Source organism: Primulina tabacum, chromosome 10 (assembly GCF_025594145.1).
Source record: "Primulina tabacum isolate GXHZ01 chromosome 10, ASM2559414v2, whole genome shotgun sequence".
In the NCBI taxonomy this organism is placed as follows: Eukaryota; Viridiplantae; Streptophyta; class Magnoliopsida; order Lamiales; family Gesneriaceae; genus Primulina; species Primulina tabacum.
The window spans coordinates 34,609,388-34,625,189 of record NC_134559.1 but is presented as its reverse complement, the minus strand read 5'-3'; the positions used below and the strand labels follow the sequence as shown (position 1 = coordinate 34,625,189).

At 38.5% G+C, this 15,802-nt stretch overlaps 1 protein-coding gene across 1 annotated transcript; it reads left to right on the top strand.

Annotated features, from left to right (window-relative positions):
* The first annotated feature begins 266 nt into the window (after window positions 1–266).
* Window positions 267–15,458, top strand: LOC142505572 (putative serine/threonine-protein kinase PBL7). The gene is made up of 5 exons (XM_075618609.1): window positions 267–471; window positions 1,033–1,199; window positions 1,330–1,519; window positions 1,610–14,373; window positions 14,801–15,458. The coding sequence occupies exons 1-4, from the start codon at window positions 378–380 to the stop codon at window positions 1,993–1,995; spliced, it is 837 nt and encodes a 278-aa protein (XP_075474724.1). The 5' UTR covers window positions 267–377; the 3' UTR covers window positions 1,996–14,373; window positions 14,801–15,458.
* Window positions 15,459–15,802: the final 344 nt, after the last annotated feature.

Genomic DNA, 15,802 nt, shown 5'->3' with positions numbered 1-15,802 from the left:
TTATATTCCGATTTGTATAACAAAAAGAAATGAAATCGAAACTTGATGAAGTGAAAAACTAGTAAAACATGGATGAACCAACTAGTCGAATGTTACAAGTTAGAAAGATTTTATTATGCAATTTTTTTTTTATTGTTTCTAACTTTATCAAAATACTTTATGATAAAAAAAAATGAATATAAAAAAACTTAAAGAAATAGAGATGACATCAAACATCATTGCAATAAAATAAAAAATTCATAAATTAATTTTATAAAACTTGAAAAGAATTTGCACTGTGAATATTCTCGTTTCGTCGTGTCATCACACTTGATCAAACCTTCTCCTTCTCTCTCCAGCTGTTTGTGCGCGTGTGTGAGTGTGTGAGAGAAAGAGCAATGGGTGGATGGTTTCTCTGCGCAGGAAAATCGAAGCTGGACTCGAAGAAGAGGAAGAAGAATCAGTCTCTTGAACAAATCCGACCTGCTTCAGGTGCAGTCTCTTGATTTAAAGGGATTTATTCTTTTTTTTGAAGTAGAAATTTCTTTGTAGAGAGAAGTTATCTTTATTAGCTCGTTATTTGTTTATGTGTTTGGTCGAATAATGTCCAAGGGTTCTTGAATAAATATGCTGTCTTTCTTGAAATATCTGAAAAAGTTTGATTCTTTTGTGGCATCCCTTTTGGTCCGATGCCTGATTGTTTCTGAGTGAGTTGAAATTTGTTTTTTCGTTGGTTTTCAGATCTCCCTGGTGAATTAGAGGTTTCTTTAAGATTTTTGTGATGGGATTTTCAGATTGGATGAACTTTGAAGGGGTTTTGGATGTTTAGCAAACAAACTATCATATCAGGGACGAATTCTCGTTGTATACACCTCAAATTTATAAGTATTTTGCTCTTTGAATATTGCATTTCTGTATTGATGTATAAATACTGTAGGTGGTTTGGTGAGATTTTCTATATCCTTCTCCTATGGGTATGAGGTAGAAATATCCCTTGTCCTCCTCGACTTCGGTAGTTATTCTGTTAGTATATAATATGTCATTTGTGTTCAGGTAAATTTGACAGTGTCCCTAAGGATGGATCCTCCAATAAAATTGCAGCCAAGATTTTCACTTTCCGCGAGATGGCAGCTGCTACCAGAAATTTTCGTGGTGATTGTCTACTTGGGGAGGGAGGCTTTGGTAGAGTGTACAAAGGACAGCTGGGAAGCTCAAATCAAGTACGTGGATTAGATAACCGATCTCATTGTTTACTTTAATGAAGGCTATTTCTCTTTTGCTTTGGTGTCGTGGGTTGTTGCTGGTTAAGAACTAGCATGTTTCTAAAAAGACCTGTTGCATTCATTTTAGGTTGTTGCAATCAAGCAGCTTGATCGAAATGGGCTTCAGGGAAACAGAGAGTTTCTAGTCGAGGTTTTGATGTTATGTCTATTAGATCATCCGAACCTCGTAAATTTAATTGGCTACTGCGCTGATGGAGACCAGAGGCTTCTGGTTTATGAATACATGCCTCTGGGATCTTTGGATGAACATCTAAATGGTATGTTACATAATTAATCTTATTTCATCAATACGTTATACCTAAAATGATGCTATAAATCGTTAAAGACTTGCAAATTTTGTTATGCAGATCCAGTGCCGGGTAGGACACAGCTTGATTGGAACACAAGGATGAGAATAGCAGCTGGAGCAGCGAAAGGGTTGGAGTATTTACATAACAAAGCTAGCCCTCCTGTTATATACCGTGACCTGAAATGCTCAAATATTTTGCTTGGTGAAGGGTATCATCCGAAGCTATCCGACTTTGGGTTAGCCAAGCTCCGCCCAGTTGGGGATAACACACATGTATCCACGAGGGTTATGGGTACATGTGGATATTGTGCACCTGAGTATGCGATGACAGGACAGCTGACTCTGAAATCAGAAGTCTATAGTGAAAGAGGATCGAATAAGGTGTTCAAATGCGCAACGGAAGTTCAAAATTTTATTTTCAAGAAAACCGAACACCTCTACTAAGATGTGTAGCAAATACAAAACACAATATGTCATACATAGGGTGTTTAGAAATTTTACCTATCAATCTCTCAAGATTGATGATGGCTCCAACTTAGTTGATAAACAACTAAGCTCTTCAAGGATGACAATCTACAAGCCTCCCCTTTGAACACTCCTTGTTCAAAAATCAAGCCCACCACCAACTAGGAAGATCCCCTTATATTTTGCACTAGAAAAATATGAGGATTTTTCTTTGAGAAGTAAGTGTTTTCTCCAACCATTGAAAACAAAAATTAGGAGAAATGAACATGAAAAATCGGCCAAAGGGGAGTAGTATTTTCTTGGTTGTGGAAAAAGTTAAAGCAAAAAGGTTTCTCCAACCCTTCATCTTCCAAACATGCATTTTACTTGGGCTTGTAACAATTACAAGGCCCATGGACTTTTATTTAAATTGTCTCAAAGACATTTGAGACCATTTAACCTTTACTTGATATTACTCAAGTCCACTAGTTTAATAATTGTTTCTAATTGGGCTCTACAAGGCCCAATGTTGTTTAATTAATCCAACACTTGAATTAATTTAATTATTTGGACTCTACTAGGTCCACTAGTGTTTAATTAATTCAACACTTGAATTAATTTAATTTAGTCCATAATAATGTATATGAAAATCACAATTTTCAAATACATTACTCGTTTGGCCAAATTTTAATTTAGGAACACTTCCTCAAATTAAAAGTTACATTCTCCTTATAGAAGTCATACTTCTATTTTATTTACGCTTATAAACTCTTTTATAAGCCGTTCAACACATTGAACTATTTTACTTCTCAACGGGATCTAGAAAGCTAGTACTTGTGTGATCCTCAATGGTTCATTGATACAACTAGCCGTGGGTTCACATCTCCATGTGATTCGGACTAAACATGTCCTTATATGAGCATACCCCACTTGCTTCATTCTTACTTATCAACTCCTTGATAACAAGAATGTCAGAACTCAAGTCTGATAGTACCCAACCAATCATGTTAAACGCCTAGCAGCATCGCTTACATGATTCCCTAGGTATCAAATGATAGTGCATGCAAGAACCATTCAAATATGTATAGCGTACAGTACGGTCCCTTCAACTTATATATCCTGACCGATTCCGACAATCATTGGTATATCGAGAGTTGTCAATGAATCGATACTATGTGTCATGTCGTAGTTGCATCGATGGTGTAATCTATGAAACCCCTTTCATAATTACCACCATACTCTGATCAGAGATTTCATACTACACATAAATGAGAACACATAGGATATCCATACCCGAAGGTAAGCGGTGAATCCCAGACTACAATGCATCGACTCCTATATGTTTCGACAGAACACCCAACCTTGCCACCTGATGACCCCATGAGAGTTGGTAAACAAGTCAAAGTGTAATTCTAGCACATAGAGCCTCAATGTTGTCCCGGGTCATAAGGACTAATGGTGTACAACCATAAACTAGGACGTTTCCACTCGATAAGTGAGAACCACTTGGAAAGTCCTTTATGGAGGGTTGTTCAGTGCACTCTACAAGGAGCACCTATCTGCATGCTCGGACATCACAATGTCCCCTACCAATGAAACATGGTACTCACATCGCATATACTAGTCTCGAACTCGAGCGGCCTATATCCTTCTTAGCGGCGGCTGAATCGACTAGGAACTGTTTAGAATATACAGTATTCCAAATATGAGTTTCATGATACTCATCATATGAGCATCTCATATTCTTTCTACTATTTGTATATTCAAGGGCTTTATCTATGCAACTAGCATGGGCATACAGATAAAGATGTGCCAAAATAATAATTTCAAATATTATTAAAATAAAGATCGTTTATACATAGAGTTTCATTGTGAACACTCGGCCAACACTTGGCTCGACGTGCACCTACTCTAACAATCTCCCACTTGCACTAGAGCCAACTACCCATATGCTTCAAACCCATCGATTCGCGATGCTTCTCGAATAATGGTCCAGGTAAAGGCTTAGTTAGTGGATCAGCAACATTATCTGCGGAGCCGACTTGGTCAATCGAGACATCTCCTATTTCCACAATCTCTCGGAGGATGTGGTACTTTCTCAATACATGTTTGGACTTCTGATGAGACCTTGGCTCCTTTGCTTGAGCTATAGCTCCCGTGTTGTCACACAACACCGAGACAGAAGCAAATCTATTAGGAATGACGTCCAACTCTTGGACGAAATTCTTTATCCAAACAGCCTTCTTTGCTGCATCTGATGCAGCTATATATTCGGCCTCAGTGGTGGAATCCGTGTACTGTCTTGCTTGGAACTCTTTCAAGAGACAGCAGCACCATTGAGCATGAATATAAATCCAGAGGTTGACTTCGAGTCATCGATATCGCTTTGGAAGCTAGAGTCGGTATAGCCTTCCTGTAGAGGCCTATAAATCCGTGTTTGAAACTTTGCGGAAAAATTTAAAATTTTCTTTTTAAATAATTAAAATTGCCTCATTCATAAATGAACTGATAAATAAATTTTGATGTTCAAAATGGCAGGCGGAAGAAATTAACATTTTCGAAATAACAGTAAAAGTTTATCCAACGACAATCAAAATGTTTGAGCAATCAAATAATAATAAATGCTGAACTGAGGTCCTTGGGTCCTATTACTGCCGACTCGAGCTGGCTCACTGGTCCCCGCCCTCGGTCCCGACATCATCAGTACCTACAACAATCAAGTCTAGTGAGTCTAAAAACTCAACATGCATATATCGTAAATAACAAGTAAATAAATAGTAAAATTTTGCATGGGATAAAAATATCATGTCATGAGGCATAATGTGAAAATAACTTGTCATGAGCAATTATAATACGTGCATAACTGAACTGAAAATCATAGTGAAAATGTTTGCTGCTTGGAGCCCTGTACTGAAATAGCATGTAATAATTTTCTGGTGAGATTATGGTCTACGCAAGTGGTCCCTGAACTGAACTGAACTGAGCTGACCGGTAACTGGCGACCGGGTTTAATAATGTACGTCTGATCAGACTACTGCCATAGTATACTGGGTGAAACAACTGAACTGACCGGTAACTGGCGACCGGACCGGTAACTGGCGAACGGGTTTAATCATGATAGTAAAGTGACCACAAGCAATATCGCATAAATCTCAAAATGAATATTTTTGCACGTAATATAATTAATCAACATAATTAAATATCATGCAATAATTTTACTGAATGGATTGGATCGCTCCCAGGCTCGCTGCAACCTACATATGCCATGAAAAATATGCAATAGCTTTTACTTGACCAAACTATGCAATTTAATTCGAAAACTGAGACAATTGCGCCTACTACTTCGTATTTAATCATGACTCTGTACCAACCCGAACCAATACCGAAACATCAAGTAGTCATGATTAAAATACGCCTAAAATGATGAAGTAATACCCCTAAAATGGTGAGGGTCGAAATCTAGGTGGATGGAGGCCAAAACATGAAACGCTCTTTCGAGAGTCAATTTGGCACATCGCACCGTAAATTCTCGTACGACCTCAAAAATGATCCGAATCACGAACGGCCAAAAACATGACCTTCCTAACTCGATGAGGCCCTGTCCAGTCCAAGGCCATAGGCTAAAAGCCAACCGAGAATTCGAAACACGCCTGAGAACAACAGCACCACTTGCTGTCAAATTACAGCAGCTGTGCAATCGCATTTCTTGTGTCGTTTTCGAGACTACCGGCCATTGGGACTTGAACCACCGACCAGAGACTCTTACCAAAATCCCAAAGAATGATTTGAACCATGGCTAAAGGCCCTAGGCCAGCCACAATTCGCACCATTCCAGAAGTAACCCGAAAGGTTCACCCGAGAACACCTTGTATGCGTGTGTGGTGTTGTGCTTCGTTTGTTGTCTCGCGTCGTTCCAGTGGCCATTTGATTGACCATGGCATGATCTAGACATCTTGGGGTATGGTATGAACCGTGGCTAAGGGCCATAGGCCAATCAAGATCCACACCATTCCACCATTGTTGAAACATATAAGGTGTAAACATGAGGAAGCCGAAATGGGGAGGGGCTGTTCTTGTGTTATTTTGTAAAAACTGATTCACCATGGACCAAGCCTCCAAAAGGACGACTTAGGCACGTCTTAGACATGCTAGGGAAGTGATCTAACCATGGCTATAGGCCTTGTGGCAGTCATGATCAGAATCATTTCCTATATGACAGCAAAAAACTGAAATTCGAAAACTCAAATGGACAAAAGGTGGAGTTGCTGTCATTTTCTTGCTTTCCAGCGAACATGGGTTTAAATGAATGGACCAACATGGTCCTAATGCATCCTATTACATGTCTAGATGTCGCCTTGGGAGCCTGGAATCGAACCAATACCTGAAACCATCAAAACCAATGAAACCCGTGAGGAGCACAATGAAATCCGAAAACTGCATGTTTGTTTTTCTGAAAATTGCTTGATATATTTCGGTTTTTGGCTATCAAAATATGATCATGTAATGTTAAATAATGCTAGTAGGACTTGATTGAAGAGTCAAGGAAGAATATATGCATGCCTGGTTTTGTTTTGAAAGAAAAACGAAAGAATAAGACGATTCGGCGCGGAGGAGGTGGAGCGCTTTCTACCTAGCTTGCTACTGAATTTTTTTTTCCTCTCTTGTTTTAGCTCTGAATCCCACGGTTTACACTCTGAAAATGCTCTCTGATTTCGGTGGATAGGGGAGGAGAATATTGGTTAGGGGAGTGAGGGAGATGGGTGCAAAATATAGGGAACAAAGCAAGACCAAGTCTACAAATTTGAAATTTGAATTATGGTTTGATATCAAATATTTGTTGGGGTGTTAATGGAGGTGAGGTGGCCGATTCTCTCATGCTAGACTAGGTTAGGATAAGCTCTAATATTAATTAATTAAGGTTGATCAATAATTAAAAAGGTTTGCATGCTAAACTTAACAAAGAATGGGTCAAAGATGATGAGTTGGCAAGGCATTGCTTAATCATCTAGGGGCCGAAATTTACACAATAAAATGAAGGGGAAATGTTGATTATTTAGTAAATTTATAACTCTTTAAAGCCTTACCTATCCTTTAAATAATTTAGTGAATTAACCCCTTAATTATTGGAACTTAAATGAACTTACTTTCTACTCACCTCAAGTTGTTTAAATAAATCCCTAAACCTCCTTATTACTTAAATTAACTTACTTGCTAGCTAAAATAAATTCTGGAAATGTTTTCTGAATCTTAAATTTTATCTCGAAACTCCAACTCCAGTCCGACCTCACTGAATTACTGAAAAGATAAAAATTTAAACGACTGCATAAAATAATTAACTTTAAAGAAAAGCATTTAAATACTCATGCAATAAAATCATTTTAAAATACTAGAATTATGCATGGCTTATACGTAGTCTAATTTACGGGTTCTACACTTCCAATTTCAGTTCCCCACCTCCATAGACCAAGAACAATTTATTGGTCCTTTCTCAAATACTTGAGGATGCCTTTCACAGCTTTCCAACGTGGAAGACCGGGGTTCGATTGATATCTACTCACTACACTTGGTGCGAAAGCCACGTCAGGACGTGTAGATATCATCCCATACATGATGCTACCAATTGCAAATGCATACGGAATGCGTGTCATCGCCGCTATCTCTGCATCAGTCTTGTGAGACATAGACTTGGATAAGAACACACCATGACACATTGGTAGATGTCCTCTCTTGGACTCATCCATCGAGAACCTCTTCACGATGGTATCAATGTATGTGGACGGGTGAGACCAAGCAATCTTCTTGATCTATCTCTATAGATCTATATTCCCAATACAAAAGATGCTTCACCCAAGTCCTGCATCGAGAACTTACTCTCTAACCATATCTTGGTTGATTGCAACATTCCTACATCATTCGCAATGAGTAGAATGTCATCAACATAAAGCACCAGGAATGTCACAGCACTCCCACTGACCTTCTTATACACACAGGGTTCCTCAGGATTCTTAGGAAAACCAAACTCTTTGATTGTACTATCGAATCTAAGGTTCCAACTCCTAGATGCCTGCTTTAGACCATAAATAGATCTCTGAAGTTTGCATACCATATGCTCACTTCTGACAGATGTAAACCCTTCAGGTTGAGACATGTAAATCTCTTCCTTAATATCCCCATTAAGAAAGGCTGTCTTGACATCCATCTGCCATATCTCAAAGTCATACCATGCAGCTATGGCTAGCAATATCCTAATGGACTTGAACATTGCAACTGGAGAAAAGGTTTCCTCAAAGTCAACTCCTTGTCTTTGAATATATCCTTTTGCTACCAATCGCGCTTTGAAGGTCAATACATTCCCATCCGCCCCAAGTTACCTCTTGTAAATCCATTTACACCCTATGGGAACAATTCCCTCAGGTAGATCCACGAGATTCCACACTTGGTTCGAATGCATGGAATTCATCTTAGATTCCGGTGCTTCAATCCACTTGGATGAATCTGCATCAGATAACGATTCCTTGAAGGTCCTTGGATCACATCCATGGTTAGGCTCATCATGGCCCTCTTCAAGAAGCAGACCATACCTCATAGGTGGTCTCGAGACTCTCTCAGATCTTCTAGGAGCTTGTATCTCCTCTCTTGGCTTTTCGGGTGTGGGTTCTATAATTGTGGGTGTCTCTCGAACCTCTTCGAGTTATATCATCTCCCCTTTTCTATCCAATAGAAATTCTTTTTCCAAAAAAGTTGCATTCCTAGAAACAAACAGCTTTGTTTCTTGGGGATGATAGAAATAATATCCAACAGAATTCCTTGGATATCCCACAAAGTAACATAAAATGGATCGATTATCCAATTTATCTCCCACTACCTGCTTCACATAAGCAGGGCACCCCCATATTCTAAGATAAGAATACTTGGGAGGCTTATCCATCCATATCTCATATGGTGTCTTATCAACTGCCTTTGAATGGACATTGTTCAACAACAGTGCCGCTGTCTCAAGCGCATATCCCTAAAAGGATGGCGGCAACTCCGTGAACCCCATCATAGACCGAACCATGTCCATCAAAGTCCGGTTACGACGCTCCGAAACACCATTCAACTGCGGTGTAGCGGGCGGAGTCCACTGCGAGAGAATCCCATTCTCCCTAAGATACTCTTGGAACTCGGCACTCAAGTACTCACCACCTCGATCCGATCGAAGTGTCTTGATGCTTTGTCCCTAACTGTTTCTCTACTTCACTTCTGAATTCTTTGAACCTTTCAAAGGCTTCAGACTTGTATTTCATCAAATACACGTACCCGTACCGCAAAAAGTCATCGGTAAAGGTGATGAAGTAGGCATGTCCAAGCTTAGTGGTGATGCTAAGCGGACCGCACACATCGGTATGGATCTAATCCAATAACCCTTTGGCTCGCTCCACTTGGCCCTTAAAGGAAATTTTGGTCATCTTTCCTTTTAGACATGATTCACAAGTCGTGAGAGCATTAATATCAGACATATCAAACATGCCCACTCCCACTAACTTGTTCATCCTTCTTAGGGAAATATGTCCTAATCGAGCATGCCAAAATTGTGCCGAATTTAGAGTATCTTGTTTTCGCTTGTTTGTTTTTGTTATTGCTTATACATTGTTTAGTGGAATATCTTTCAATTTTAAGGTGTAGAGATCGTTTTCAAGTTCTCCAGTACCAATTAAACATTCATTCTTGTAAATGTTGCAAACACCTCTGCTAAATAAACAAGAATATCCATCTTTATCTTTCATAGAAATGGAAACAATGTTTTTCACCAAATCTGGTACAAACAAAACATCTCTCAAAATCAACTTAAAATCATTGTTCAACAATAAGTAAACATTTCCCACAGCCTTGGCAGCAACTCTTGCTCCATTGCCCAACCTCAAGAAGGTCTCACCTTCTTTAAGTCTCCTACTTCTTCCCATCCTCTGTAAATCATTACAGCGATGTGAGCCACAGCCGGTATCCAATACCCAAGAAGTAGAGTTAATTGAAATGTTTACTTCAATATAGAACATACCGTTTCCAGAATTCTTCTGGGCAAGATATTCTTTGCAGTTACGCCTCCAATGTCCAGGCCTTTTGTAGTGATGACAAATATCAGCAGTCTTGTCAGCCTTTACTGGTGTGGCTGCCACAACGGGATTCGGAGCTTGCCTTTTCAAGGGCACGTTCTTCTTGAGACGTTGGAAAGAACGCTTCTTTCCCTTCCCATGTGGACCAGTCTTCGTACCAGATGAAGAGCCCACATAAAGAACCGACTTCTCATCTTTCATAGAAGCCTGCATATAACACTTGGCTTTCAAGTGTTGGTCACACCATTCCTTGTAAGTCTGCAATTCTTCAGGAGTGCAGTCAGTCGGAGCCTCAACAGGGGACGACTTAGTAAGTGTATACGCTATCCTTTCCAAATTCAAGACGATTTTTAGATTTCTTAGCCAATTGAGGTAATTAGGTCCGGTTAATACGTGTTTGTCGAGTATTACAGATAGCGGATTGCGAATCAAAGACATTGTAAAAAAGTATTGAAAAGTAAAACAAATAAATGTTAATGACTATTTTAAAATATTTAGTAAGATATGACGTATGGACTTTTACTTCATAAATTTTTACTCCCACTGTTTTGACATCTTTTACTACCCTCTAGTGAAAACGAGAAACTCCTTTCCTCAGTAGGTACGCAAGGTCCAATTAGCGAATTATGATCCCGAATAATATCAGCCAATCACAATAACTAAAAGGTAGTTTCCAATTGCATCTCCATGCAACCCTCTACGCAAACTTTTGTCTCACGTTTGATTAGGACCCAATAATATGACGTCGTTCATCTTTACGTGTCAAGCCTTACCCATCGATGTTGAACCTTAATGGACGGTCGCCATGAGTTCCCTCAATAATATGAGCCGAAATCATGGGAGTTCCACGTAGTTCACATCACCATGTCAATGGATGTCACAGCTTTCCGGCACCGGCACCCAGGGCCCCCCCAATAATATGAGCCGAGCACCGAGCACGGATAGCGTTCATCATGCACCCATTGTCGATGGAAGACATGGAAATTATAAACAACTTTATAATTTCCCTTTTCGGGCTTGATATTAATTTTGAATCTTATTCAAAATGAGGGTTTTTAATTTTGAAAGGTCTCATCATTAATTTTATTTAAAAGCTCGCCATGTTTGATCGTATGTTTGTCGGATTCATGCAACTTTGTTATTATCATAATAATAACGCACATACTCATTATTTATAACATATCATGTATATATTATAAACAGTAAACAAAACAAGGATGATCAATCGCCCCAAAACTAATTGCCCGTGTGAGTTAAGCACGGGCCTAGGTCCAATCCTTGGGAAATGCAAGGGATGCAAATGCAACTATTACATAAGCTTTCAATATTTACATGTTTTCGATCTTCATAATCATCAAGGCCACCATCTTCCAATCTTGATCTTCCACTATTCTAATATTTACAAATAAATATCCATGGCAAATAGGGATACATCTCATGGGGTGGGAACGAGCCATAAACCAAGCCCACTTTATAAATTGATAATTATTACAATCATTCAACACAAAATATCCTAGCATACACCTAGCAAATTGGGCTTGGGCTTTTGATCATCCATCATGCATAATATCACATATCATACACTATCAATTCATTATCACAATAATCAATTGATCCAATATTATATATCTTGATCCAATCACTAACCGCCACGATTATAAACTAAATTAACAAAGTATACAAACTCTTTTGTGTACTTTCCAATTAATTTATTTATAACCGAATTTCTTGTAAATCACCATTTACTATAAATAACTAAAGTCCAACTTCAATTATTTATTTCATGAGAAAATATTTGCAACTTTTGTAATTTTAAACTTAAGGGCCCAAAAACACATTTTTCATCAAAAAAACATTTTGACCTATTTAAAATTCACAAATATGTTAGCCATCTAATGGCCCAACAAAATCAAGGTCCACGACACTTTGATAATCCAAAATACTTTTAGAAACCTAGTCGTCATCACCGTCGCCGGATTCCGACCAACAAAAAAATTTTTTTTTTTATTAAAAACTAGGGGCTGTTCGGGCAGCCCTCATAGGCAGCCCCTCGGGCAGCCCGAGCTGCCCGAAATGGGCACCAACTTGCTGCCCAAAAACACCCCACGACGGCCTCGATTTTTGTTGCAAAAATTCATCTCATGCGGTTAGAAATCGACCTCAATATAATATTATGTATATGCTACACGAAATAGTATCCTTAGCTCTGATACCACTTGAAAGAGGATCGAATAAGGTGTTCAAATGCGCAACGGAAGTCTAAAATTTTATTTTCAAGAAAACCGAACACCTCTACTAAGATATGTAGCAAATACAAAACACAATATGTCATACATAGGGTGTTTAGAATTTTTACCCATCAATCTCTCAAGATTGATGATAGCTCCAACTTAGTTGATAAACAACTAAGCTCTTCAAGGATGACAATCTACAAGCCTCCCCTTTGAACACTCCTTGTTAAAAAATCAAGCCCACCACCAACTAGGAAGATCCCCTCATATTTTGCACTAGAAAAATATGAGGATTTTTCTTTGAGAAGTAAGTGTTTTGTCCAACCATTGAAGAACAAAAATTAGGAGAAATGAACATGAAAAATCGGCCAAAGGAGAGGAGTATTTTCTTGGTTGTGGAAAAAGTTAAAGCAAAAAGGTTTCTCCAACCCTTCACCTTCCAAGCATGCATTTTACTTGGGCTTGTAACAATTACAAGGCCCATTGACTTTTATTTAAATTGTCTCAAACACATTTGAGACCATTTAACCTTTACTTGATATTACTCAAGTCCACTAGTTTAATAATTGTTTCTAATTGGGCTCTACAAGGCCCAATGTTGTTTAATTAATCCAACACTTGAATTAATTTAATTATTTGGACTCTACTAGGTCCACTAGTGTTTAATTAATTCAACACTTGAATTAATTTAATTTAGTCCATAATAATGTATATGAAAATCACAATTTTCAAATACATTACTCGTTTGGCCAACTTTTAATTTAGGATTAAAAGTTACATTCTCCTTATAGAAGTCATACTTCTATTTTATTTACGCTTATAAACTCTTTTATAAGCCGTTCAACACATTGAACTATTTTACTTCTCAACGGGATCTAGAAAGCTAGTACTTGTGTGGCCCTCAATGGTTCATTGATACAACTAGCCGTGAGTTCACATCTCCATGTGATTCGGACTAAACATGTCCTTACCCCAATTGCTCCATTCTTACTTATCAACTCCTTGATAACAAGAATGTCAGAACTCAAGTCTGATAGTACCCAACCAATCATGTTAAACGCCTAGCAGCATCGCTTACATGATTCCCTAGGTGTCAAATGATAGTGCCTGCAAGAACCATTCAAATATGTATAGCGTACAATACGGTCCCTTCAACTTATATATCCTGACCGATTCGACAACCATTGGTATATCGAGAGTTGTCAATGAATCGATACTATGTGTCATGTCGTAGTTGCATCGATGGTGTAATCTATGAAACCCATTTCATAATTACCACCATACTCTGATCAGAGATTTCATACTACACATACATGAGAACACATAGGATATCCATACCCGAAGGTAAGCGGTGAATCCCCGACTACAATGCATCGACTCCTATATGTTTCGACAGAACACCCAACCTTGCCACCTGATGACCCCATGAGAGTCGGTAAACAAGTCAAAGTGTAATTCTAGCACATAGAGTCTCAATGTTGTCCCGGGTCATAAGGACTAATGGTGTACAACCATAAACTATGACGTTTCCACTCGATAAGTGAGAACCACTTGGAAAGTCCTTTATGGAGGGTTGTTCAGTGCACTCTACAAGGACCACCTATCTGCATGCTCGGACATCACAATGTCCCCTACCAATGTAACATGGTACTCACATCGCAGATACTAGTTCGAACTCGAGCGGCCTATATCCTTCTTAGCGGCGGCTGAATCGACTAGGAACTGTTTAGAATATACAGTATTCCAAATATGAGTTTCATGATACTCATCATATGAGCATCTCATATTCTTTCTACTATTCATATATTCAAGGACTTTATCTATGCAACTAGCATGGGTATACAGATAAAGATGTGCCAAAATAATAATTTCAAATATTATTAAAATAAAGATCCATTATACATAGAGTTTCATTGTGAACACTTGGTCAACACTTGGCTCGACGTGCAACTACTCTAACATATAGCTTTGGTGTAGTTCTTCTTGAGATTATTTCAGGCAGGAAAGCTGTTGACAATTCAAAAACTGGTGGAGAACACAATCCGGTTGCATGGGTAAGTTCTCATTTTAACAGGTTCATAGGTGCAAGAAACCCTAGTCACTCGTGAGCTCGTTTAAAGCTCCGCTCGAGTACTTTTTAGTCTGGGTTCAGTATTTATAAAGGCCTAACGACATTTTAGTCATTGCATCAATGAACATTAAACTCGAATTTAATTGATAATTGGAGAAAAAGTTCACACTTTTTGAACTTGAGTAACTCGATATAAATTTCCATTTGTGCTGAAGCTTTAATTTCACTGCTGATCAGAGTTTGGGTGCTGGATTTTTTCAAGGTTGACTTGAGTTGATTGTACTGACCACATGATGTAATTTTTTATTTTACTTTCTGACATTTTGATGAAATTTTATAATCGAGTTCAAGAAAAATCTATGATTGTTAATGCTCTAGAACTTTTACATTTCTCTTCTTGTTTTTACTAGGCGAGACCTCTTTTCAAGGATAGGAGAAAATTTTCACAGAGCTGATCCAGCACTCCAAGGTCAGTATCCGACAAGGGGACTGTACCAAGCTCTTGCTGTTGCAGCAATGTGTGCTCAGGAGCAACCTAATTTACGACCCATGATCGCCGACGTTGTTACAGCTCTGTCATATCTTGCTTCACATAAATATGATCCCAAAACGCATTCAATCCAGAACTCGCGCTGGGGACAACCTTGTACTCCACCTAGAGCCATAGGAAATGGTGAAAGGAAACTTAGCAGCAGCAGATCGGAAAGAGAACGGACCCAACGAATATGACAAGGCCTCTATCAGTGCTATTCATCTGTATCAGTTTCTGGGAACTCCCCTGCTGCAACCATTCTGGAAAATGACGCCTAGAAGTTAGCCATGTGCTGAGTTGGTTTGATAATGGTCATGTTTTGTGTGTATGGGTCTCTATATTAGACAAAAGGCTTATCTCGGATCGTGCCACATGCCTAGTTCTTGTACATTTATAGAATATACTTTAGTTTTGAGTTTTTGTGATTAAACGGCAGAAATTGACAGTGTGGGGATAGGTGTTGATGATTTGTAATCAAGACTGAGGAAGTGTTGTAAATATTATTTTGCATTTTAACCAATGTGTTTTTATTGATATATTTTTTCTCCTCTTTGGCTTTTAAGGTCGTACTCATTCTACTTTTTCCCCAGACGTGGGATGTAGTGACATTGAAGACATTGTTAATTTAAAGATTAAAACTCAAGAGTGAGATACAGTAGTGCTAAGTAAGCAAGAGACTGTGAGTGTTTATAACCGTAGTTAATATCTGGTATTTATAGAGGCAAAAGAGGTTATTTACTTTATAATAGTAATATTCTTGTTAAGATAAAACTTTATTTAAATAAGAAACATCATCGATAGAACTCAGTGACCCCAACAGTTAGGACTCTTGATGGCGGCTAATAATATTGCTTTATATTGATGAGATTTGATCAAATCT